Genomic DNA, 24225 nt, shown 5'->3' with positions numbered 1-24225 from the left:
CAAAAAGGAAATGTGGCCAACTTTAATGGGACGGAGGGAGTAATAAATTTAACTGATAGATGTTATGAGAGTGTACGGATCGATTGAAAGAGAAAGAGATTTTGAATAACTGAATTGCTAATGTTAGTTGTGAATTCGAGTTTTAAAATTCGAATTTACAACCAACTCTATTAATAATTGTGAATTTAAATTTTAGAATTTGAATTCACAATTATAAATAATGCTAATTGTGAATTTAAATTTTTTAACCTTGAATTCACGACTAACAATATTTCTAGTTGTAAATTCAAACTTTAAAACTTGAATTCACGACTAACATTATTTCTATTTTTGCACTCAAACTTTAGAACTCGAAACATTAGCTATTCGGTTGTGAATTCGAGTTTTAAAACTCGAATTCACAATTAAAATAAGTGCAAGTTGTAAATTCGACCTGGTTTTGAATTCATGGATAATTTTTAAATTTTTTATGTAAAAGGTAAAATAGCAAATGTGACCAATTTTTAAGCTTTTTATCTCAATGGCCAGTTTTTAAATTTACTAGTCTAAAGTGACTATTTTCAAAATCCACTCAAATAAAAATCATGTTAAATTCTGAAAGTGAAGAAAAATGGTATATTTACGAGCTAACAACCCTTAATAAAATGAATATGGCATTCTTTAGTTTTTACAAGACTATTTCGTCTGCAGAAAACAATTAATTATTTAGATTGAATCAAATTATGTTGCTCAACTTAAGTTTTATCACAAAACCTTGCCCATTCCTCTTAAACAAAACTTTCAATTATTCCAAAATTCTACTAGTACGCAAAGTCAACTTATCCATCCATTACAAGCAACCAAAAACTTTCTATGTCTACAACACATATTTTAATCAATTTGAGCAGCTCTTGACATTGGACAAAAAGTTTCATCATTAGAAAAGCAAGGTGATGATGCAAAAAGTCAATGCCTTCACAATTTTTCTAATAAGTTCTTGCTTGCAAACTGCTGAAAGTTACACAAATTTTCTAATAAGTTCTTCACAATGCCTTCAATATATTGACATCTCACAAAGCAATCTGTACATACAAATCAATCTATACATACAAAGATAAAATGGTACAAGCAACCTCAGCATGCCTTTCTTATGAAGTGAAGGAACAATAATGTTTCTTTTATTTATCATATCAATAAATACAGAGATAACTTACCCTGGATAATGCAAGCTTTGACAATTTTCACCAACAATGGAGTTTGAGAAGCAGAATGCAGTTGTGTGTAATCCCTCAATAGACAGGCCATGCATGGAGAGTTTCGTCGTGCATCACTATCCCTTTAGGCCGTATTTGAAGAGCCGGGCTGATAGTAAGCAAGCCGATGAAGCAGTCCAAAGGCACCCTCATTCCCCACACATTTATGGACTCTAGTTTACGACACTTGTTGACAAGAGCAAGAAGCCCGTCCCCAGTTACATGACGACAACCCCACAAGACGATAGTCTGGAAAAATTAAATTACAACATCTAAGCCTCAGATGGAAGATTGATGAGACCTCGTACTTGAGATGAGATAGTACCTTGAGATGAGGACAACTATCTGCAATGGCGAAGAGGGACACGTCTGTAATGAATGTGCCACCAATGTTGAGGTGATGCAGTGAAGTTGCCCTAGAAATCTGCAGACGAGCCAATATGTAAATCAACAATGGCTCGAAAAGGATGATGATGGGAGTGAGCAGAAAACATATCCCCCAATATATATCTCCTTTAATTGCAAATGATGCCTTTTAAGCACCAAGAGTTCTTCCGCTACACTTTCTTCTTACAACAATGGCAGAAAGTGTGAGGTAAACTGAGAATGTAAATGATGCAAAAACCATCAATATGAATTCTATCTATGACTCTGACTCTTCCTTCACATATATATAAAAGAAAAGACAGAAAAAGAGCGGTTAAGAGGGTGGCATTGGCATACCATTTGCACAACTCCTTTATCTGTAATTCCTGTCGAACCCCACATAGAAATCGAAGACAGTTTGGCAATGCATTTCGCCGTAGACAACTGCTTCAGTCCATGATCAGTAATTTGGCAGCCCCAACGGCTCCTTGATCTACAGCAAATCAATATGATAAAAGATGAAGCAACTTCATCTTCTACCAAATATGGCTGCTCCCTTTCTCTATTAACAATTTTAAATCAACAGAAAATATCTACATACAAATCAGAAGCATTGCAGAACCAGGGACTTCTCCAAACATACAAGGGTGGGCTTTCTTTCAAACCACCACAATTTTGCATCACCAAAAAAAGAGAGAAAAATAAGATTTGCTTTATTTGGTTGATGATCATACTCTATCCCAACACCATAGTTTCCAGACTTCCATATTAATATTAATCCAGAATTAACAAATATAGTTATATAGCATCAAAGCCTTGATGACCTCTGTCATGACTACATCCCACAAAAAAAATTAGGATTAACCATAATTTATGTCCCTAATTTTCAGCATTTTCCAAAACATATTCTCAATTTACATTTTCACTTAAAAAAACCCTCAACTTTATAAAAAGTTTGATGATGTCCCCTATGGTGACAAAATGACGAGTCTCTCTTTAGGTGGAATTTCTAATTACATTGTTTGGTTTTGAGACTACGTCGTTTAGTCATTGTGGAATTTTGTAAATAGGACATAAATTAAACTTTTTAATAGAGAAGCTTAGTTGGAACAGGAACTACGATTAATATTGAACGATGAAACACAAAAGCGCATATGAAATGATGAAATTGAAAAACAGTAGATACATACATGTCGAGCTCCTTGAGGCTATAGGCTAGATGAACGAGTCGAGTGGTGGAGTCGTCGTCCATTTTCCAGCCAGAGAAACTCAGCGATTCCTTCCGAGCCAGAGATTCCATCACTCCCTGCCTCCATTTTCTACACACGCCGCTACCCCTGCGCGTCACATATAAATATAACCTCAATTCACCACAATCAAAGAAATAAAACACAAAATTCATCAACTCACTGAGCCAAGTCTTTGAAGGAAGTGAAGAGAGAGAATATATGTGCCAATAAATCTACAGGCAGCCGATCAATATCGGCTTCTTCATCTCCTTTTCCCTTCATTTCTATTTTCATACACACAAAAAAAAATTCCGAAAAGTGGAGAAATGTTATGAGGCTTTTCAACAAGGAAAGAGAAATGGAAGAGTCATAATAATGTTAAAGTGTGGTCATCTTTTCGTCATCTTTAGAATCTACAACCATTATTTTCTAAGGAATATTCAATTCTACATTGCGTCAATCCAAACATATAAATAATATAATAATATAAATATTCGCTTGATTATAATAATCCCTCCGTCCACTAATTTATGGTCTACTTGCCTTTTTGGTTCGTCCATCAATTTATGTCCTATCTATTTTGGGTAAGTTTATATTTATATTTAAATCAAAATTGTGGGTCCCTTTAATAAATTGTGGCCTAATTGCATTGACTTTAATAAATTGTGGATCCATTTCTCCACTCAACTAATAAAAAAATATTTTTCTTAAAACTCGTGTTTTGCCTCCTAGGCCATAAATTAGTGGACAGAGAGAGTAATAAAGAAATGTTTATTAGATGACATGACATAACTCGATGTTTATCCATATTAGTACGCTAGGAAAGAGTTACAGTATAAATACTTCTTAAAATATAAAATATGAACTATCTAAAATATATGTATGAATTGTGAAAAATTAATTTTTTGCTACTTACGAGATTCGAACTCGGGACCATGAATTCACTCAACAAAATGATGAATCAATCGTAGTTTTTGATGAGACTGAAAATAGTTCATATTTTATATTGGCGTCCAGGTAAAAGTATAATGTTTTATAGCCTCAACTTAAAACTAACTCTTTTGTATACCAAAATAATTTAAATGATTAAAATACCCTCATATTATATCATTAAAAAAAAGAAAAAAAGAAAAAAAAAAGAAAAAGAAAAGAGAGTCAATTTTACGTCCCCCCTTCACCCCCAATTTTCGAAAATCACTCTCTCTCTCAAAAATTCAAAACCCACAAGCAAGAACAAAGGCACGATTCTTCTTCACGACCACCATACCTCATGATCGAAACTCATCGTATCCGACGAACATGGGTGACCGGAACGGTGACGACTCGGCGTCGGCGACAAGCTCCGACGAGAAGGGTTTTACACATCCTATTCCTCCAATGAGCCATTATTTTCGCCCCTTTCATTTTTCTACAAAATTGAAGCTTAAATTCTTAGTTAATGCATGTATATGTAGGGCTGTAAATGTATATATGTGTTATAATGCTTTGAGAATCATGTTTAGTTGATATATAGCTTGAGTTTGTTGAGATTTGTTGACTTTTTTTTTGAGATTGAAGGTTTATTTTTTTCAAAATTTTCGACAATGTTGAGGTTTGGGTTGGACATTGTTGGTTGGAATGTATAGCTTGAGTTCTTAAGGGCTCGATGGAGGTGAGGAAGACGACTCCATCGAGCCCACGATAGGAGGCACGATCGTGCCCTCGGCGTGCCTCGCTGTCGTGCCCACCCCGCCCTAGGCCCCCGTCATGCCCCCCATTGTGCCCATCCCCCATCGACATCCCTTCCCTTCGTTCGTCGCCTGTTGTAGACACGATGAGAGGCTCCCATCGTAGACACGATGGCGCCGTCGAGGCCACGATCGTGGCCCACGATGGGAGCCTCCCATCGCGATCATGATAGCCCCTCATTTTTTTTGTTTGTTGTTGTATTATTTGATTCAAGCACATTATGATGTTTCTAATTGCTTTTATACATTAATTTTGTAGAATAATTGTGATTAGAAAAGACCTACCTTGCTCTATGTGACTCGTGGAGTGAATTTTTATATGAGGGTCGATGTATTCAAGCAGGTTAAGAAGGTTTTATTTGATATTGGCGGTGATGAGGCTTTACAGAGATTTAAATCTGATATAGTAGGACGGTTAATTGATGTGAAGAGAAACCATAGTGCAAGGAATGTTCTACATCACTTGCTAGCTCGTTAATTGAGAGATAGTGATATACCATGTGACGAGTCTTGGTTTCAAGTTGGTGGAAGGACCATTCGCTTTAGGGCAACGAAGTATGCCCTTATCACGGGACTTCACTTCGGCAATAGTGATTTTGATCCATATGCAGCTCACACAATTCCGCCGAATGGTATATTCTATAGATTCTTCAATGGTGCATCCACAAGGGGGAATGTGTTGCGTAAGAGATTCAATGAGAAGAGGCTTGGCAACGATGTGGAAGACTATTTGAAGGCTGCAAACCTTCTAGTGTACTATCTCTTCCTCCTATGTTGGGACAATCCAGTGATCGAGGATTGGGCATGGACATTAGTTGAGGACTTTGAGACTTGGGATGCCTTTCCATGGGGCTCGTACACATTTGGAGCATTGTGTAACTATATAGACATCGTGGCGATGCTCCTGGACCAAGCAAAAAAAGACTACCACTTTTATGGTCCGGTTAGGGCCTTACAAATTTGGTCGTACGAGGTCGTTCCAAGTTTGGGAAGCTACTGTGGCTTTCGATAGCCCGAGGAGATTTTGCCTCGATGTTTGAGATGGAGCACTCAACAAATAAAGATTGATTTTACTAGTTTCTTAGACAATAAGTGGGTACGTTTTATCTTTTCATTATATGATTTTTTATATTGAAATTTGAATTCTAATATATTACTCCCTCCGTCCCAATGAAAGCGGTACGCTTCTTTTCGACACAAAATTTAAGGATAATAAAATTGTAGTGTAAAAGTGTGTAAAGGTGTGTGGGGCCACATTGTTTGTAGTGTAAAATTATTACCAAAAAAAAAATGCACCAATTTCGTTGAGATGACTCAAATAGGAATACGCACCGCTTTCGTTGGGACGGAGGGAGTACATGTTATGTCGTTTTGCAGCTGGAGGTATATCCTGAGTTGGAAGCTACATAGAGTGAGTTAGATGAGTATTACATGATGAGCTTCGACAATGGGGACCAGTTTGATGTTCGATTCAAGGCTCTTGTACGCGTTACATCAAGATATGACCCGACATTCAAGGCTCCTGTACAGAAAGCAAAGAAAAAAACAATGGAAAAGTCGAAGAGTATAGCTTCAAGTATGATCACAGCTAAGGCGGCACGACATTCGACGAAGCGCCCCCGACAGAGTACTCCACCTCTCACTACAGCAAAGCGGGGGGCAGAGAGATAGAGTGTGTTATGTGCACGGACAACCTTGCCCAGACCACGAAGAGGGCACTAGCAGGGGTTACGACATCGCTGCCCCATAAGCCTATCCAATTGTGGCGGTTGTCCAGCCTAAGCAAAAAATTATTCTTTTATTGAATTAAGCAACTCTTTGTGATGATCTTGCATTTCGTCTTCAGATGTAGACACTGGTTCATCTTCCTCATAATCCTCATCGAACTCACCTTCATCATCTCCTTCATGATACGACATTATTTGATCATGATGTACACCCGAAGTACTACCTCTCACAGTGCTACGACTTACATTAATCTCGGGGCCGGAAGAACCGTCATTCTCAATCACATAAACCTCTGGATCCTCTCTATGATCTGCTAACCATCGAAGCAACTCCATATCACCCTTCAATAGAACTTTTGCTTAACACATATTCGGTCTTCTTTCGACCGCACAAACCCTCTTTAATAAGCTCCACAAGATTAGCACGATTAATTGTGCCAGAATCGATATAACCAACAAAGAAATTCTCATCTACATATGTCGATCATTCCCAACGACCGCCATAATGTATCATAATACGTCGCCCCGACGTCTGAGATTAAGAAAAATGTAATATAAACAGTCAACAAACCATCAAAAGTACCTAAAAAATAAGGCATGCCAACCCCACGATCGAAGCACACGAACGTGGGCACGATGACACTCACGATCGTGATCACCATCGTGCCCACGATGGTCACCATCGTGGGTTCAATCCTGAGCTCCATCGCTCACGCGATGGTTGCGATCATGTGGCCGGTAAAGCTCAATGAAACCCTAATATCGAAACTTAAACTTAAAACCTAATGTGTGACCTATTTGAAACAAATTAAACAATATTCATGATCAACATGTATATTCAAATAACGAAACAATCATGAAAGCCAAGAATAAAATAACCATAATGACCTTAAGATCACGTTTTTTTTTTTTTTTTCTTCATATCTCATTTTTTGAGTAGTAGACACATTATACATACCTTTATATGAAGTGAAAACCACGATGGAGCGCCACTTTGAAGTTTTCTTCTTCTCTTGTGGCCAATATTTCGAATTTAATAAAGATCGCTTTTCTTCTTCTTCTCTATAATAAGGATTTTGGTTTTGTTAAATGTTTTAAGCATAAGTTGTGTTTAAACAACTACAAGCCTCCTACTATTATTACCACCAACAACCTCTTCTTCACAAAATTTCATAAATACCTAGTCTCAACCGAAAAGATCCACCAAATAAAATAGTCAATATATAAAAGTAGCCATTTTCTTTTAGTAAACTTAAAATTTATCCACTTAAATAATTTTTTTAAAATTTATCTATTTTTTGTGTTAAATGACTAAACTGATCCTAAGACTAAAATTAAAAAACTACCCGCACTTCATTTCTGTCACACTCCTCTCAGTCTCTCTCTCTGATGTGGAAGACCCTCTCTCTCTGTGCGATGTGGAAGACAAGAAAAACTTGGCTCTGATCAAATTATTGTTGCAAGAATGATTGCTAGGATCGTAAAACTGAGATTTTGTAATATATCATCCGCCGACTTTTATTCATCGTTTTTGAATGATTATTATTCAAGGTGAGTTTTGACTTTTATTAGTAATTGTATTATTGTTAGTTTATTTTCTTTTTCCCAGACTTCGTGTTATTTTTTGAAAAACTCAAAACGGTTTTAATGGCGAATTTGTTGAGCCTCGTGCACGAGCTCTGAGAGTGCATCACGACATCATTGTTGACTCCTCCAAACAAGAGAATATTAATTCGATGAATTCACTTTCACAAGAAAACATTAGACATACGAGGAATCAACTCTCTCTCGCACCTTTCGGGCGACTTCTTGTGACGGGGGGATTGAAAATTGATTAATATTCATTCTTAAATCCACAATTAGATCTATAAATTTACAACTAAAATTAGAATTCATAATTTAAAATTAGAATTCACAACTAACAATATTTGTAGTTGTGAATTCATATAAAACTTGAATTCACGACTAATACTATTTATAGTTGTAAATAATCTTTTATTTAAAAAAAAACTCTTTAGTTATTTTTGGATAATTGATTAATGTTTTTGAATTCACAATCAGATCTATGAATTCACAACTCAATGTTCTTGAATTCACGACCGCATCTATGAATTCACAACTTAATATTCTTGAATTCACAACCAGATCTATGAATTCACAACTAAAACTAGAATTCACAACCAGCTCGACGAATTCACAACTGAATCGTTAGTGTTGGTTGTGAATTCAAGTTTTAAAGCTCCAATCCATAACTAGTTGTTTTGGTTGTGAATTCGAGTTTTAAAATTAGAATTCACAACTAGTTTGATGAACTCAAGATTGAATTTCTAGTGTTAGTTGTGAATTCGAGTTTTGAATCTCAAATTCACAACTAACTCTATTACCAGTTGTGAATTCAAGTAGTCATGAATTTAAGTTTTAAAGCTTGAATTCACGACTAACAATATTCGTAGCATGACTAACAATATTTCTAGTTGTGAATTCACGCGAATTCACGACTAACACTATTTTTAGTTGTGAATTCAAACTTTAAAACTCAAATTCACGACTACTTGAATTCATAACAAAAATAAATCCTGGTTGTGAATTCGACCAGGTGTGAAGTGCGCGGATTTTTTAAAGGGCAATTTTTAAATTATGAAAGGGTAAAATGGTAAGTGTAGCTATTTTTTTTTAAGTTTTTATCTTAGTGGACAATTTTTAAATTTACCATTCCAAAGTGGTTATTTTCAAAATCCACTCATAATAAAATTTATAGATTATAATTTAAGATAATCTCATTTTGAGTAAATAACACTAAGCCATTAATATAACAAAACTAAGAGGATGTTTGGCTAAGATTATTTTAAAGAGCTTATAAGCTCTTGGAGCTTAGAACATCCACATCAGTTGGTCAATTGCAGGCTTATCCACAAAGGGGACCATTTATGAGTCAATGTCATGCATTGAGAAGGCTCATCCAACTGACTTATATTCATTAGTTTTGATTTTTGTATTTTTCATTTAATTACATTAATGTAAATTACATTAATTTAATAAAATGACACAAATTTAAATAACACATTTCCTTAAATTGATATTATATTAATTTAAATTATTAAAATTAAACTAATTAAGAAAACTGAAAAATTAAAATAATTAAATAATTAAATAGATCATTTTAAGAAACGCCCAAACTAATAATAAAAAAGCTCATTATTTAATTCTATGAATTATTTTATTAGCCCATTACTTAATTCTATGAATTATTTTAAAAGCTCACTAGACAAACCTTATTTTCTCTCTCTCTCTCTCTCAATATTCCATTGTTATTTTATTCTCTCTGTGCGGCTGCGGCGGAATCAGGTATGTAATTTCAATTTTTTGCAAAAGCTTATAAACATGCATTTTTACCTCTTGATGTATCATATTTTAAGCTTAGTTGTGAGGATTTTATGTGTTTAATGGTTTATTGTCAAGAACTTGTTACTTCCTTGTTGTTTGAGCAAATTTTAAGGAATATTGAAGCTTATTTTGGCAAAATGATGTACATGAAAGTTGAAGTTCATCTCAACAAGAGTTCATGAGCACAAACGTATGGAAAATCGAACGAGGGATAACGGGCCGAAACAAAATTGTTGTATAAAATTGAAAAACGCACGTGGCCTAGACGTGCGGTTGCACGCCAGGGCTTTGCCGAATTCTTCTATGTTGGACGTGCGGCCGCGTCTCTCTGATACCCGGGGCCGTGTGTCTGCTATATTTTGGACAGGTTTTGGCGGATTTCAAGCCCAAACTCGATTTTTACTTTATTTCTTCAGTACTTTACACGACACATTATTCTACTTTTCTGGAGAGTTGCAGAGACAGACTGAGAAGACCTCAAGAGAAAGAACTGAAGATTCACAAATTTTCGTACGGTTTATTTGTTGAATGTCTGTTTACTTTATTAAAATTTTTATTCTAGTTCATATGTCTATGTGTGGCTAGAACAATTTTATCCTAGGACTAAGAAGTAATTAAGTAGATGGTGATTTTCTGAATTTTATTTGATTCAATAATTTAAGGTTTATTTATCATTTGTGTGTTTTTGTGCTTATTGATTGCTTAATTGAGAATCTTTCTGTTGCCGGATGTTGGAATCGGTGCTCATTTTTGTTGCCGGCTACATAATAGGGTGGATTTTAAATGGTTCGAATGTTTGGGCCTGACCACACATGTACTGAAAACCTCGTAAATACTGAAAACTAACCTCAAATGTTGTTGAATATTTTAATTCTCGATTGTTGTGGGCAAGACGTTTGCCTATATACTATATGGTTGAGGTGATTCGTCACATCATAGAAAAATGGTTTGGTGAAAGACATGAAGTTGCAAAGACGTTTTTTGCGGATGTTACGCCCTAGGCTCTACGGAAGCTAACTGCTGAATTGGAGAGATCACGGAGATATGAGGTGGTTGCCATGTCTCCATCTACTTTCAAAGTAAAAAATTTAAACAAATCATTCAAAGTGAATGTACAAACGCAGTCATGTATGTGCTTCAAGGTGGGACATAAACATGCTACCGTGCTCACATGTTGTTGCAGTTATAAGGTACACGATTGTTTTTACTTATACCACATAATTTTTTCTATCTTCTAAACTAAATTTTATTTGAATCAAATAATCTAGGCATTTAGGCGATGACTTATCTAAGCATGTTTGAGACTATTATCAATCATCAAAATTACGAGAAGCATACTCGTATCGGGTAAACTCTATCCCGCCACATGCTTCATGGACTACCCTGCAAATATTGCAAGTATTTGCGTTTTACCTCCAATTATAAAGAAACGGGGTGGCTATCCACAGAACATGTGACATCGGGGACCCACTGAGAGGTGTTCCCGAAGGCATAGGGCTGGAACAGACAATGCAGCGTCCACAAGCACAAGTCGTGCTCCTAATACGTGTAGTTTGTGTGGAGCGAGATCGCATACACATCAAACTTGTCCTTACTTAGTACAAGATGAGTGACTGTTTGTTGTAATTCTATATTGTAATTATGTTTGTTGTAATGTTTTCATGCATATTCTTTTGATTTTCGAGTATCCCATTGGTATATTTGATTATACCACCTTCATGTTTGATTATATCGTCGAAATTTTTGATTATACTGTTGGGATATTTGAGTATACTGACCGGCAGTATTATTAATTTTCTTGATGGTATAAATAATAGATTCGGTAGAGAGCCAGGAGGGAGACAGAGAGAAGCTAAGAGAAAATCGATGGTAGAGAGCCGAGAGGGAGATAAAGATGGTATATTTTGCTCAATGTTGCAATAGTTATGTCTTCATTGATGACTCCAAGGACGGTAGGTAAGAGGAATAAATGTAGTCAAAAAGCAATCTTACACAAATTGTACTCCCTCCGTCCCGCTATTCATGGCTCGTATTCCATTTCGGGTTGTCCCACCGATAATGGCTCGTTTCCATTTTAGGAAATAATAAGGGGGTAGTTAGTGTTCATTAAATCACTAATTAACACCCTAATTAAATCACCCACACAAAAACGCGTCTAACTAAAACGCGTTTGACTTTAATGCAGGGAATTGGAACGGGCGATCGGATCTGTAAAGATAGAGAAATCATTTCCATTTTACAAATTTCTTCAAGTCCGCCGCAGAGAAACCCTAAATCTAGAGCTTGAAGGTTTCGCCTGAAACCTCCATCTCTCTTCGCCTGCCGCCTCTCGTCGCCTTGTTTGGCTGTAAGCCGCTGCCCCCTCTGCATTTGTCTCTTACCAATTTGGCCTCCACCATCGTCTTCCCCCTTTCCAGAAATCCCTATGATGTAAACCCTTACCCAAAATCAGATCAATCTCTCTCTTCGTCTTCCGCCTTTCGCCGCCGGTGCTCTGAGAGTATTTTTTGCCAAAATCTGAGGGATTGAACCGAATAGATGTCGAGATATTTAGGAGATTCATATGATTGGAAATGGATGAGTTCTTTGGAGACATGGATCGAGGTCAAGGTGATTGAAGATGGATGCAGAGAATGGCATCGCCTGGATTTAGCCCAACAAGGTAAAGGCACTCTCATTCCCTCTAGCCCGTCTACTCCTATGGTCTCCGATGAACTACCTGTATCATCTTCAAACCCTAATTATGATGCTTACCCCGATTCATTTTTCCTTTGTGAGGAAAACTGGCAACACAGGGAAATGAGCGATGGTGAGATGAGGATGATGAAGATCCTGCTTCCTGCCTTTTTTCTGGTGAGATCTACCCTAATCCCTAATCTGCTCTTCACAGTAGATGTATATGCGGCATGTGGGATTTCCAGTGTTTGTACTATGTGCTATGTGTGATTATGTGGGTCTGAAATGATGAAAACATGCTCATACTTTTGGTCCCTATTCTATTGTTCATCTATGATTGAAAAGAATTAAATATGAGATGAAATATCCCTGTTTCTTATTAGTTCCCTTGTTCTTATGGTTTGGTATCCTTTTGTTCTAATTTGATGGGGTTCTTGTTGTTTGGTGTTGGTTGCTGATTGCTGGGTGTGGCTGTTTATTTGATGGCTGATGTTTGTTGGTATTGTTGGGCTTTGATGGTTGGTTGTTGGCTGTTGTTTGTTGGTTGTTGGTTGTTAGTTGGGTGTTGATGTATTCTGCCAAGCTGCATTTTTGCATTCATAGTTCAGCTGCATTTACAAAATGATCTGAGCTGCATTTACAAAAACTTGGTACAGCTGCATTTACATATTCTGGCCTGCTGCATTTACATATTCTGCCCAACTGCATTTACAAAAATCATCCCAGCTGCATTTACAAAAAACTTGGTACAGCTGCATTTACATATTCTGGCCTGCTGCATTTACATATTCTGCCCAACTGAATTTACAAAATCTGACAAGTTGCATTTACAAAATGTTTTCTTCAAAATGCATTTACAAAATGGATCCTTCTTCTTCTTCTTCACATAACTTCAGGAACTTGAATTTGAAGTTGGTGCACCATCATCTCAACTTCATTTGTGCATCCTGCATTCACTCCCAAATGTTGCATTAGTGTATCACTAATTGACAATGCTCCATTGTCAATTAGGTAGGATATGCACTCCCTAACAAGTTCACTTGAAACTTGGAGATTCAAGGGAAGCATATCCTGCCTAATTAATGCATCTTTCCCTAAATGAGGAATCTTGTAGCTATTTCTGCCTTTAACTTTCAGAATTTCAATCATACAGCTTTGCAAGCTCAAAAACACTTTATTCAAAGTGTTTAGGCTTAATTCATGAAATGAATTAATCACAGCATTCACTAGATCACCCACACTTGTACAAACTGATTCAGTTTGTAGGCTTTGTATTGCCCTAAACCACCCCAAATCGTTGATGTTTGTATCTGGGGAGTTTGGTGGTTGATGCACCAAATGAATGTCAAAGCCATCTGCAGATGCTACTGCCCTGAAATCTGGATCTGAATCTTGAATGTGAGGCCTAGCATTATCTTGCTGTATGTAGATGGTTTTGCTAGCATTTGCTGGCCACTTTGCTTTAATAGCAGGAACAATCTGAAATTTTAAGCAATACACATGCAATCAGCACTACATTAGCAATCTGAATCAGTTTGTACATTAGCAATACATTCAGCACTACAATCTGAATTTTTAAGCAATACACATGCATTCAGCACTACATTAGCAATACATTCACATGCATTCAGCACTACATTAGCAATCTGAATCAGTTTGTAAATTAGCAATACATTCAGCACTACAATCTGAATTTTTAAGCAATACACATTCTTACACAGCCATTTAGCAATACATTCCATGCATTCAACACTACATTACATTAGCTATGCATAAACTGAAGTGACATGAACTTGGTACATGCTATTGTTACATTTAGAGCAGATAACATTCACCCTATGTACCTGATTGATTAGGCAATCTTTGACTACTTGTTTGGTGATGCTTTGTATTGGTTTCCATTCCATTGTACCTGCTGCCCTGTTCTTGCTCTTCCTTTTGGCTGGCACCAATTCAGTGAATGGAAAAATGCCAATTTTGCCATCAAACAAGCAGCTACCATCACTATTAAAAATTGGCCTACATACAGCACACATGAACATCACCTTGGTGATGAACTTCTTGCTCTTGCAAGTTCTGTGAGGTTCTATCTCTTCGGGAGTTAAATAGAACCTTTGTGCAGTTTTTGTGATGTAGAACCATTTCTCATCAATGTGGACTGTGTTGTGCATGCTTTTAAATGTCAAACTCCTAAGAATCCTATCATATTCTAGAGCTTCTAAGGAAAACCGTAGCCTAAGCAACTTGTTTGGAGCCGTAAGATCAGGTTTTATCGCGTTAGAATGAGCCCTGATCAGTCCAGATTTAATCCACCTGCCCACAGTGCTTTTACTGCATTTAATCCCACATGCTAGCCTTCTAATGGTAGATCTTTTTGACAAATCTAAGCTTGCAATCAAATGTAAATCAAGTTCTACAAGTTTTCTCCTTGGTCTTAACATTTTCTTGCTCAAAGAACTAATTACCTCACCACTTTCACTTTGTTTTTTTGCAGCTGCCCAAAGTCGACTAATCGTTCTACGCGAACTGCTCCACTTTTGCACCGCTGCACTCATCTTCCCTCTGCCAGGTTTTCCATCTTTGCTACCTTGAAGGAGGAATTGGATGATGGATGCTCTTTCAAAGGAAGAAAGATCTTTTCTTCTAGCCATTTGTAGCTTTTTTTTAGTCTTTTAGCAGTTTATTTGATCTGCCGAATGTTGTTGAAGTTGTAGGAATCAGATTGTAGGCCTTATTTATAAAGGGCTTTAGTTTCTGCCCTTTCAAAAATTGTGGGAACTTTGAAATTTTCAATGAAAAAGCTTCAGTGTACTGTTTTCAATTAATGGCGCCAGTTTTTTAAAGTTTTTGGGTCAAATTTCAATTTCCAGCGCACTTGACTCATCATGGATCAGTTTTAAATACAGGTTATTCATAATAAAATTATCCATGTAAATACAGGTTATTCGATTTTTAGTAAATTATCCATGTAAATACAGGTTATTTAAAATGAAATTATTAAATAAAAAAAATTTAGTCTTTTTGGAAATTAATAAAATAAAAATAACTAATAATCTCCTTAATCACAACTCAAAGATGTGGACCACACTCCTTATTCCTCTAATTTGCTTCTCCTTAATCTCCGTGCCGAAAAGTAACGTGCCATGAATAGCGGGACGGAGGGAGTATTTTTCTGCACACACGCATGCTTCAAGAAAATAATTAAAAATATAAATGAATATAAAGTATAGAGTTTTTTAAAGGTGTTAATATATCAAAGTACCCACTTTCTTATAACAAAAATAAATTTTACCCACTCAAATAAAAACATAAAAAAATACCCACTTTTTGTGTTAAAGGACTAAATTACCCTTCTATATAAATGGGCAAACCCTAATTTCATTTCATTATCTCATTTATCTCTCTCTCTCTCTACCCGCTCTCTCCTCTCTCTCTCATTCCTCAACGCACTCTCTCTCTCTATCTCTCTCTTTCCATCTCTCTCCCTGGCGATTGAGGCGGCGGATCGACTGGAGCACGGCGGTGGCGGCCGAGGGCGGCCATTGAGGCGGCGGATCGACTGGAGCACGGCGGTGGCGGTCGAGGATAGCCATGGCGACATCGACGTTGCCGCCGCGCGTTCCTCTCCTCATCTCCAATCTCGGCGTCTCTCTCTCCTTCTTCCTCTATCTACACGCACCTCCGCCGCCGTCCGCCCCCTCGCCGCGGTCGAGGCTCCGGAGAAGGTCATCGATCTCGGCGATCAGATCTCGAGCCTCACCATCGCCGACGATCAGAAGCTCGGCGATCAGATCTCGACGCTCACAAGTTCGACGTCTCCGCCGCGTCGTTCGCCCGCGTCACGGCCGCCGCCGCCTCGCTCTTTGTCTTCTCTCTCTCTTTCTCCTGCAACGGCCGGCGAGAAACGCATGCTCGGCCGTCGATCTCCCTCTGCCATCAATTTCTAGTTTACTTAACGAATGGGGCGAATGTGTATAATTTCCATGTGACTTATTTTAAAATTGTTGAATTTGAGGGGAGTTTTGGTGAATTTGAGTGAATTTGGTGAATTAGGGGATCAGCGAATTGTTGCAGATTGACTTGATCAACAATTTCTTCGAGTTGATGGATCAGTGAATTAGGGGGGGAAAATTGATTTTTTTTCAATTATATTCGATATTCTTTTATGTTGATTTCAAAACGGAAGTTAACTAGGAGATTATTTAGATTATTTGAGGAAAAATTGAATTCAATTTGATTTTAATAAAAAAAATTACAAGTAACGAAGAAATTGATGAAAATCGCGCAATTTTGTACAAATGTTCTTGAATTCACAACCAGGTTTATGAATTCACAACTGAATTATCAACGTTGGTTGTGAATTCACAATTGAAATAGTGTTGGTTGTGAATTCAAGTTTCATTGGTTGTGAATTCACAATTTGAAATAATGTTGATTGTGAATTCAAGTTTTATCGGTTGTGAATTCACAACGCGAAATAATGTTGGTTGTGAATTCACGCGAATTCGCAACCAACACTTGTTATTCACAACCAATACTTGAATTTAGTTGTGAATTCGAATTGAATTCACAACCAGTGAACAGTGGGTATTTGTAAAATTTTATATGTAAGGGTAAAATGGTAAATGTGGGTATTTTTTTTTAAGTTTTTATATTAGTGGGTAAAATTTATTTTTACTATATATAAAAGTGGCTATTTTCAAAATCCACTCTTTTTAAAGTGTAAATATATATGAGTAGCCCAAAATATAACTAGTAATACATATAAAGCCACACTTATAAATCTATAGCAAAAGTAGCCATTTCTTATTGAAAAGACAAATTTAACCTTATAATGTTGGCATAAAGTAATGTCTTATTAAAATAAAGTGAAAAATATATTTTTTTTTCTTTGTATTAGACAACCACTTAATAACCTTTATTTTTAATTATCTTTCGGTTGTTGTATTTAATGGCATTAAATATTTTTTTTCTTCTTTCTATTTTAAAATGTTGGTTGATTCATATTTCCCAATAAAATATTCATGCAAATCCAATAACAAAATGAACCAATTATAAGACATAAGCAGATAATCAATTAATTAAAATAGCTGAAAAAAATAGATATTTATTTTTACTTTTTTCGATTCTTTTTATTTAATAGCATTAACTTTCATTTTGATTTTGGCTATATTCATTCTATTCCTTTTTTTAATCGATTTTTTTTCCCATTTTATAGCATTCTCTCTCTTTCTATTTTTTCAGCTTTTTTTTTTATTTCTATTACTTTTATTTTTTTTACATTAAATTTATTACTTGTATTTTTTGATTAAAGATACGTAAACAAGTGCATGTTTTGAGTAAACAAAATTAAACACGGAATTGTACACGAATGCATTTTTTTTTCTCAAATCTTATTTTTTGATTATCTTAGTTTTTGGTTGATTTGTTGTTACTAAAATGCATAATTTAATATTTCGGTGCGGATATTGTATGGACCATACATTTATTTAAGTTACAGTAAGACACAAAATTCTTAGATCAAATATTGTTGAATACACGACATTATGCACAGACTGTACACGAATGCATTTTTATGCCCCAGATTTTTTTTTTTTGTTATTGAAATACATAATTTGATATTTTCGGACAGAAACTGCATGTGAACAAGAATTTTGTTAACATTATTCTTTTGTAAAACGATTGTGTGCATGGATATGCACACGATTTATAGTTTTTGGATACGATTTTTATATCAATATAATTAATAGTCGTATCTGTATTTTTTTAACAACAAATATGCATGTGAATTATAAAATGTTCTACAATATACAAAATTATAAAATTTATATCAGTATTTGCTAAAATTGAAGGTTTATTTATAAACTATACATTTATTTAATTTTCTTTTCCTTAACTTCTTATTTTTTCTATTTTATTTCTTTTCTAAAATTATGAAATTCAACTAATTATGCATATCAAATTAAAGTTTATAACAATTAAAATATTAAAAAAAATTATGTGCGTTGCACGGGTGAAAATACTTAAAATACGATTTTATTGCGGAAAAACAAAAAACCTAAAAGAACCCAAGAAAGCACAGGTCGCAATCAAAGGGCCGAGCCTCGTTAAAATCTTGTTACAGAAAACCCCAAGGGAAAAATCGTAACAAGGAAAACGAGTACTCGTCTAAGAGGGAGAAAGAAAGAGCAAGAGCAAAGAAAAAAGAAAACGTAGCAGCGAGGGTGGGATTGCTTCGGGAGCTTCGGCCTAACCATTGCCCCCAAGTAAACCCGGGCACCTTGAAGCTGCCAACCACGGAAACCCGAGGAGGAAAAAGAACCAAACAAACAACTAGAATCGAAAGACAAAGCCAAACTAAAGAACTAAAGGGTAGATAAAAGTTGAAGCAGCCGCGAGTTTCCCCCACACCAAAAGTACAGACACAAAAAAACAGTCAAACACCAAACCAAAAACTGCAGCCAAGCAACCAACAGAGCAGCAACCGCAGAAGCCTGACCAAATAAAACCTCTTCGCCAATTGTTCGTAAAATGACGACGACAATTGAGGAACTCTCGCCGCCGCAAAAGAAAGGCAATGAAGCCGACCTCCAACCCTACAACGACAGTACAACTAGAAGCTAAAGAACTCGACGCCGAAAGTCGGTTAAGATGAACCGCCGCGGAGTCAACCAAAAACGGCGGCCGCTCCAGCCCCATGTTCGAGCACACCCGGAACATGAAAAAGAGATGAGCGGCGCGCCACCACCATCCCCCCATCAGACCATCAACAGTAGCAAGAAACAACTGCCAACCGTAAGACCTAAAATTTCTAACGAAAATGACTATAAACCGAAAGATCTCTAATCATGGCATCCTTAATGATATCAATATTGTGCGTCCACCAACCCTCAGGAGTGTGTGGGCTAACCATGATGTCAACAGGAGAGTTTCCTTCACGAAAAATATGAGAGATGCGGAACTCCATATTCTCAACCAAATGAAGGGCATGGTTCCAAATGGCAACGAAGTGCCAAGGAACACGGCGCGACTTAGTAGATAAAATATGAACCACATAAGAAGAGTCTGCCTCGAACCAAATTTTTAACCGACCGTTGCTATAAGCAAACTCGATAGCAGAAATCAAACCCAGAAGTTCCGCCTCGAAAGCAAAACCGTTACCCCCTTCAACATGAAAACAACCACGAACCATGCCTCTCCAGTCTCTGAAAACCCTGCCCGCACAAATACGTCCAGGCGCTCTGATGGTAGAACCATCAGTGTTCACTTTAAACCACGAGTAAGTAGGAGGGGACCAGTAAACAGAGTCAAACTTCGGGGACGACTTCTCACGTACTCTAATGCCCAACTGTCTGATAACAAGATACTCTTTTGTCGCGGCCCGCTTTCTAGCCAGTGATAGCGTAGAACGAGTATCATGTCGACTCACCCACATAATCAATTATAATTCAAAATTTAGGCCACAAATGACCACAAGTATGAGTGTTTGAATGAAAATGACTTTCATAATGGACTTATATGCAAACAATTACTAGGCATAAGTGGTCCAGCGTTAGATTAATCCAGTCATATCAAAGGGTTATAATTTATAATACAAATGAAAATAAAGATTTAATGGTTTATCAGGTCTCATAGAGTTGCACAACAGAATCATGGTCAAGTTACATGTATGAAGACAGGTAACTCGTGAGGTATCAACAAGAAAAGATACTAATTTTATTTCAAGTCAATCATGACAAATTTACTCCGATTAAGAAAGCAAAGATGGGAAATTCGTATAAGTCATCGAATATGTTTCAAATGTTATGACCACCTTGAGTGTAAAGCCTCCTCCTTCTCCTCCTCTCCCGTCCAACCTAACCTGCACATTTAGAAATATATGCAGGGCTGAGTAACATAGTTATTACTCAGTGGACATATGCCGAAAATAATTGAAATCTTGCTACTTAGAGCTATATGTTGAACTTGCCCATTTTGAACATACACAAGGTATAATATTTGATGGAGAAAATACCTGTATATGCTATATCACAAAACAATTTATGCAATCATCATCATTTCTCGTATCATAAGCCGACAACAATATCGTGTATGGACCACATCTACCCATCATCATCATCATGACATCTCAACAATATCATCAACATGGGCGAAGAGAAGGAGGCTTCCTTCTCAACCCCGTGACCGGCCGATGCATGACAACGGCTCACAATCACCACTGTGCACATACCTTAACTAGTAGCCCGTCGGCTCACATAGTTCAAGGCCGATCGTTATCTCATGGTAGCAGGTCAACATACATCTCATCATTACTCAACAAAAACATGGCAAGTCAACGATTTATAAAGCACATTTTCAAGATAATAATAATAATAACTTTCATTGGAAATATTTTATATTTTTAACCCACATAAGAGGGTTCGCGAGGCCCACGTATTAGGGTTAGAAAATGCCCACCTGTCATCCTCGCTTTCTCTTTTCTTTTGTGTGGTTAGATTCTGGTGCTTCGGTTCCTCAAACCTTCGATATAACGAAAGTACGTGTTCTATGAATAATAGAGAAAGGAAGATAGACGATATCTACGTAATAATAGACTATACGTTTATTAACTAATTAATCGTGTTTCTTCTGCTTAACACACGTCTTATTCTATCAATCCATGAGACATTAAACTCCGAATATATAGGATAAACTTGTCTTGCAACAATTGTATCCCATCTCATCTTATCCATATCTTAAATAATTTCTTTATACAAATCATTCTTCTCTCATCAAGATACTCCTCGTTTATTAAAGGATGTACGAAATCTCATTTTATATTCATTATCTATTATTCTATTTCACATAACCATTAATCCTATCTCATAAGCCATTCTCCCATATATATATATATATATATATATATATATATATATATATATATATATATATATATATATATATATATACATACATACATATACATATACTTACATATATACCTTCAAATAAAACATAATTTCATTCTATACCAAATTAATAATAAAACAAGTTTCTTTAATATATATATATATATATATATATATGTTTGATTAAATGTATTTTATTAAGAAAGGAGTTTTCAAAAAAATTTATAAAACTTTGATTAAATCAATTTAAATGAATTATTATCAATATTAATAATTAAATATTAAAAATAAAATCAATGAATTAAATGTTTACTCAATTAAACCGTTTTAACCAAATTTTGTTTAAGAAATCGTTATTGAAAACTTAGAAATCAATAATTCTTAAATGACTTAACAATTATAATTTAAAAAATCGTCTCACCACTATTTTATGAATTTCAATAATAATTATATGCATATAAGTAGCATATAAATATATAATAATCAATTCTTTACTCCCATGCAAAGTTTATCATTCAAATAACTTTGCAAAATAAAATAAAATAAAAAAAATATTTCATTTCCATGCTTACCTAGCCTCGTAAGCAAACGACGAATTCCGATCGTCTCCAACTCGTATGAGTCCACGAGTCTCGCCTAATCGCTCAATATCTATAATTATAAATCATCGAATATCCCGTCATGTTTCTCTTCATAACACTTCGATTCTTATAGTCTATACTTTTATATATATATATATATATATATATATATATATATATATATATATATATATTTTTAAGAGAAGAGTTGGGAAAAGAAAATTTTAGAAAGAAAAGAAGGCTACCCGACATTTAACTTGGCGAACGAGAGTTCGCAAAAGCCTTTAAACGAAGGAAAAAAGGGTTGTTTCCTTGAATTCTCGACTGTGAGGGCCAAAGAAAAAGAGTGAACGGTGTCCAGCGGCAAAGGGCCTGCTCTCTGGCTGTCGCAGGAGACGAGGCGGTCGTGAGAGAGACCAAGAACGAGAAGAAACGTTCTTGAGATCGTTCAATAACGTCGTTTCGCTGGAGGATATTGCGGCTATTGGTTTGGGAGATGTAGAGTGTTTGAGCTTTTCGATTGTTGGTGGTGGTAGCCTGTAGATAGATGAACGGCTACGTGTTCTCGGTTTGCGGCCTCGTGGCCGGTCGGCGACGAAATAAACCGGCAAAGAGACTCGTGCTTTTGCTCAAGTTTCGGCGAAAGATCAGAGAGCTTTAATCAACGTTTCCCTTGCTGTTCCACGGCTTTCTCGGCTGATCTTACGAGAGTGGTGGTGCAGGAAGGTCGTGTCGGTGACGACGGTGGCCGACGTAGCTCCGGTGGCGAGTCCGGAGAGGCGGGGTGAGCTGAGGCAGAGTGGCTGCTGTGCCGCTGCTACTGTTGCTCAAAAAGGGAGTTTCCAATCTGGGAAACGGAGGGAGGGTGGTGTTTCACGGTGGTGGCGCGGCAAGCGAGGCGACGACGCGACGGGGCAGCGCGGCCGAGCTTGCTCGCTACTGCTGCTCTCGACGGCTGCTGCAGCTTCTGTTCGGCTGCTGTTTCTGCTGTAGCTTCCGGTTGCTGGTGTTCTCAGTTGCTGCCGCTGCTGTGGTACCGTGGAGGAGCTGCGGTGGTGATGGAGGCGGTGGAAAGTGGCGGCAGCTGGTGTTGATGGTGGCGGCAGGAGCTTTAAGCGAGAGAGAGAGTTGAGCGTTGTGTGCTGTGCGTGTGAGAGTGAGAGATAGAGTAGATGAGAGAGAGAGAGAGCCTATATACTGTTGGATTACAAGCTTGCGGGCGTAGTACAATGAAACAGAAATGTAGAAGTTTAGATTACAAGGGAAAACTGAATTGAAATTACAGAAAACTGAAACCAGGAGAAAGCCGAGTCGAGGAGGATCCTCTGTCCGCAAGACGAGATACGCCCCGGTAGTGCTCTCGGTTTGGCGTGTCGTCCCCAAAGATGAAACGGCTTCGTCTCGTAGGTAGCAGCACCGCACACCAACGAGCTCCGGCGAACTGGAACGAGGCGAGAACAGAACTCAACAGATGCAGTATGCAGTATGCAGAGTGATGTTGCTTGTGATGATTTTCAGGTGGTGATGATGCATGGAGGCTGTCCTATATATAGGCACAGTCCACATCAATAGGGGGAGCCTGCGGAGTTAATACCAATGATGGTATTCAAATGGTGTCGGGAGTTACAGGCAGTAACAGCCCTGCTGTTTGAATCTGCCATGACTCCTCCGACAGCAGTTACAGATGTAACAGCTCTGCCATGACTCCTCTGACAGCAGCAGTTACGTGGGAAGCTTCCTGGGAGACCAAGGGTCCTCCCGGGCCAAGCCCTAGTGGGCTTCGTGTGCATGCGCTGGCCCAACCGAGTTGGGCCTCGTCCTATTCGAACCAACTTTTCATTGGTCCAAAAAGATAATAGTCGATGTGGGCCTAGGGTAGGCCCAAAGGCCAGCCCAAAGACCACCCAAAGACCAATTGCCAAGATCCAAGTCCACGGCCGCGCGTCGGGTGACGGGGACGGGACGGGACCGGGACCGGGACCGGGGCCGGGGCCGGGCGCCGGGCGTCGGGCGACGGGGCCGGGGCCGGGGCCGGGCGCCGGGCGTCGGGCGACGGGGCCGGGGCCGGGGCCGGGCGTCGGGCGTCGGGCGACGGGGCCGGGGCCGGGCGCCGGGCGTCGGGCGACGGGGCCGGGGCCGGGGCCGGGCGACGGGGCCGGGGCCGGGGCCGGGCGAGCGGCGGCGGCGGCGGCGCGCGCGTGTGGGCTGTGCAACCCGTCACGTGTGCACACAGTTTTATTACATCCTATGATGTAATAGCTTTTATACTGTAATAAATGTTATCCACATTCCGATGTGGGATAAGCATTAAATCTTATTTAATGCTTATCTTTTCCCACAGCTCAATGTTTCAAGTACCCAACTTTAAACAATTATTTCTCACTCACCGGAAATCGGTTTTGAGTAAATAAATAT

The 24225-nt window shown here is 37.7% G+C and overlaps 3 protein-coding genes and 1 long non-coding RNA gene across 4 annotated transcripts; all 4 read right to left on the bottom strand.

The window, feature by feature from the left end:
• Positions 1-1006: 1006 nt before the first annotated feature.
• LOC130988958 (F-box protein At5g67140) lies at positions 1007-3264 on the bottom strand. The gene is made up of 5 exons (XM_057912947.1): positions 3009-3264; positions 2789-2935; positions 1956-2091; positions 1558-1656; positions 1007-1481 (listed from the first exon to the last, which is right to left on the bottom strand). Exons 1-5 carry the CDS (start codon positions 3119-3121, stop codon positions 1269-1271), a joined length of 708 nt encoding a protein of 235 aa, XP_057768930.1. The 5' UTR covers positions 3122-3264; the 3' UTR covers positions 1007-1268.
• Positions 3265-13223: 9959 nt separating this feature from the next.
• On the bottom strand, positions 13224-14992 carry LOC130990701 (uncharacterized). The gene is made up of 3 exons (XM_057914929.1): positions 14186-14992; positions 13928-14029; positions 13224-13820 (listed from the first exon to the last, which is right to left on the bottom strand). Exons 1-3 carry the CDS (start codon positions 14990-14992, stop codon positions 13224-13226), a joined length of 1506 nt encoding a protein of 501 aa, XP_057770912.1.
• A 4160-nt stretch (positions 14993-19152) lies between these two features.
• Positions 19153-19776, bottom strand: LOC130990700 (uncharacterized). Its single transcript, XM_057914928.1, has one exon. It carries the CDS (start codon positions 19774-19776, stop codon positions 19153-19155), a length of 624 nt encoding a protein of 207 aa, XP_057770911.1.
• Positions 19777-20033: 257 nt separating this feature from the next.
• Positions 20034-22954, bottom strand: LOC130988957 (uncharacterized). Its single transcript, XR_009090339.1, has 3 exons — positions 22056-22954; positions 21802-21880; positions 20034-20861 (listed from the first exon to the last, which is right to left on the bottom strand). It is a non-coding gene; the product is annotated as an uncharacterized LOC130988957 (long non-coding RNA).
• Positions 22955-24225: the final 1271 nt, after the last annotated feature.

This window comes from Salvia miltiorrhiza, chromosome 6 (genome assembly GCF_028751815.1).
Source record: "Salvia miltiorrhiza cultivar Shanhuang (shh) chromosome 6, IMPLAD_Smil_shh, whole genome shotgun sequence".
NCBI lineage: Eukaryota > Viridiplantae > Streptophyta > Magnoliopsida > Lamiales > Lamiaceae > Salvia > Salvia miltiorrhiza.
This window is presented reverse-complemented; position numbering and strand designations above follow the sequence as displayed.

What these genes read in the sequence shown, in the direction of transcription:
- LOC130990700 (XM_057914928.1), bottom strand. Translation starts at nt 19,776, where the DNA reads ATGTGGGTGAGTCGACATGATACTCGTTCTACGCTATCACTGGCTAGA.
- LOC130990701 (XM_057914929.1), bottom strand. Translation starts at nt 14,992, where the DNA reads ATGGCTAGAAGAAAAGATCTTTCTTCCTTTGAAAGAGCATCCATCATC. An exon ending in AAGATTGCCTAATCAATCAG is followed by an intron (nt 14,030 to 14,185) that starts GTACATAGGGTG and finishes TTAAAAATTCAG; the next exon opens with ATTGTAGTGCTGAATGTATT. An exon ending in ATGTAGTGCTGAATGCATGT is followed by an intron (nt 13,821 to 13,927) that starts GTATTGCTTAAA and finishes TTAAAATTTCAG; the next exon opens with ATTGTTCCTGCTATTAAAGC.
- LOC130988958 (XM_057912947.1), bottom strand. Translation starts at nt 3,121, where the DNA reads ATGAAAATAGAAATGAAGGGAAAAGGAGATGAAGAAGCCGATATTGAT. An exon ending in TCCTTCAAAGACTTGGCTCA is followed by an intron (nt 2,936 to 3,008) that starts GTGAGTTGATGA and finishes TGTGACGCGCAG; the next exon opens with GGGTAGCGGCGTGTGTAGAA. An exon ending in ATAAAGGAGTTGTGCAAATG is followed by an intron (nt 1,657 to 1,955) that starts GTATGCCAATGC and finishes GCTCGTCTGCAG; the next exon opens with ATTTCTAGGGCAACTTCACT.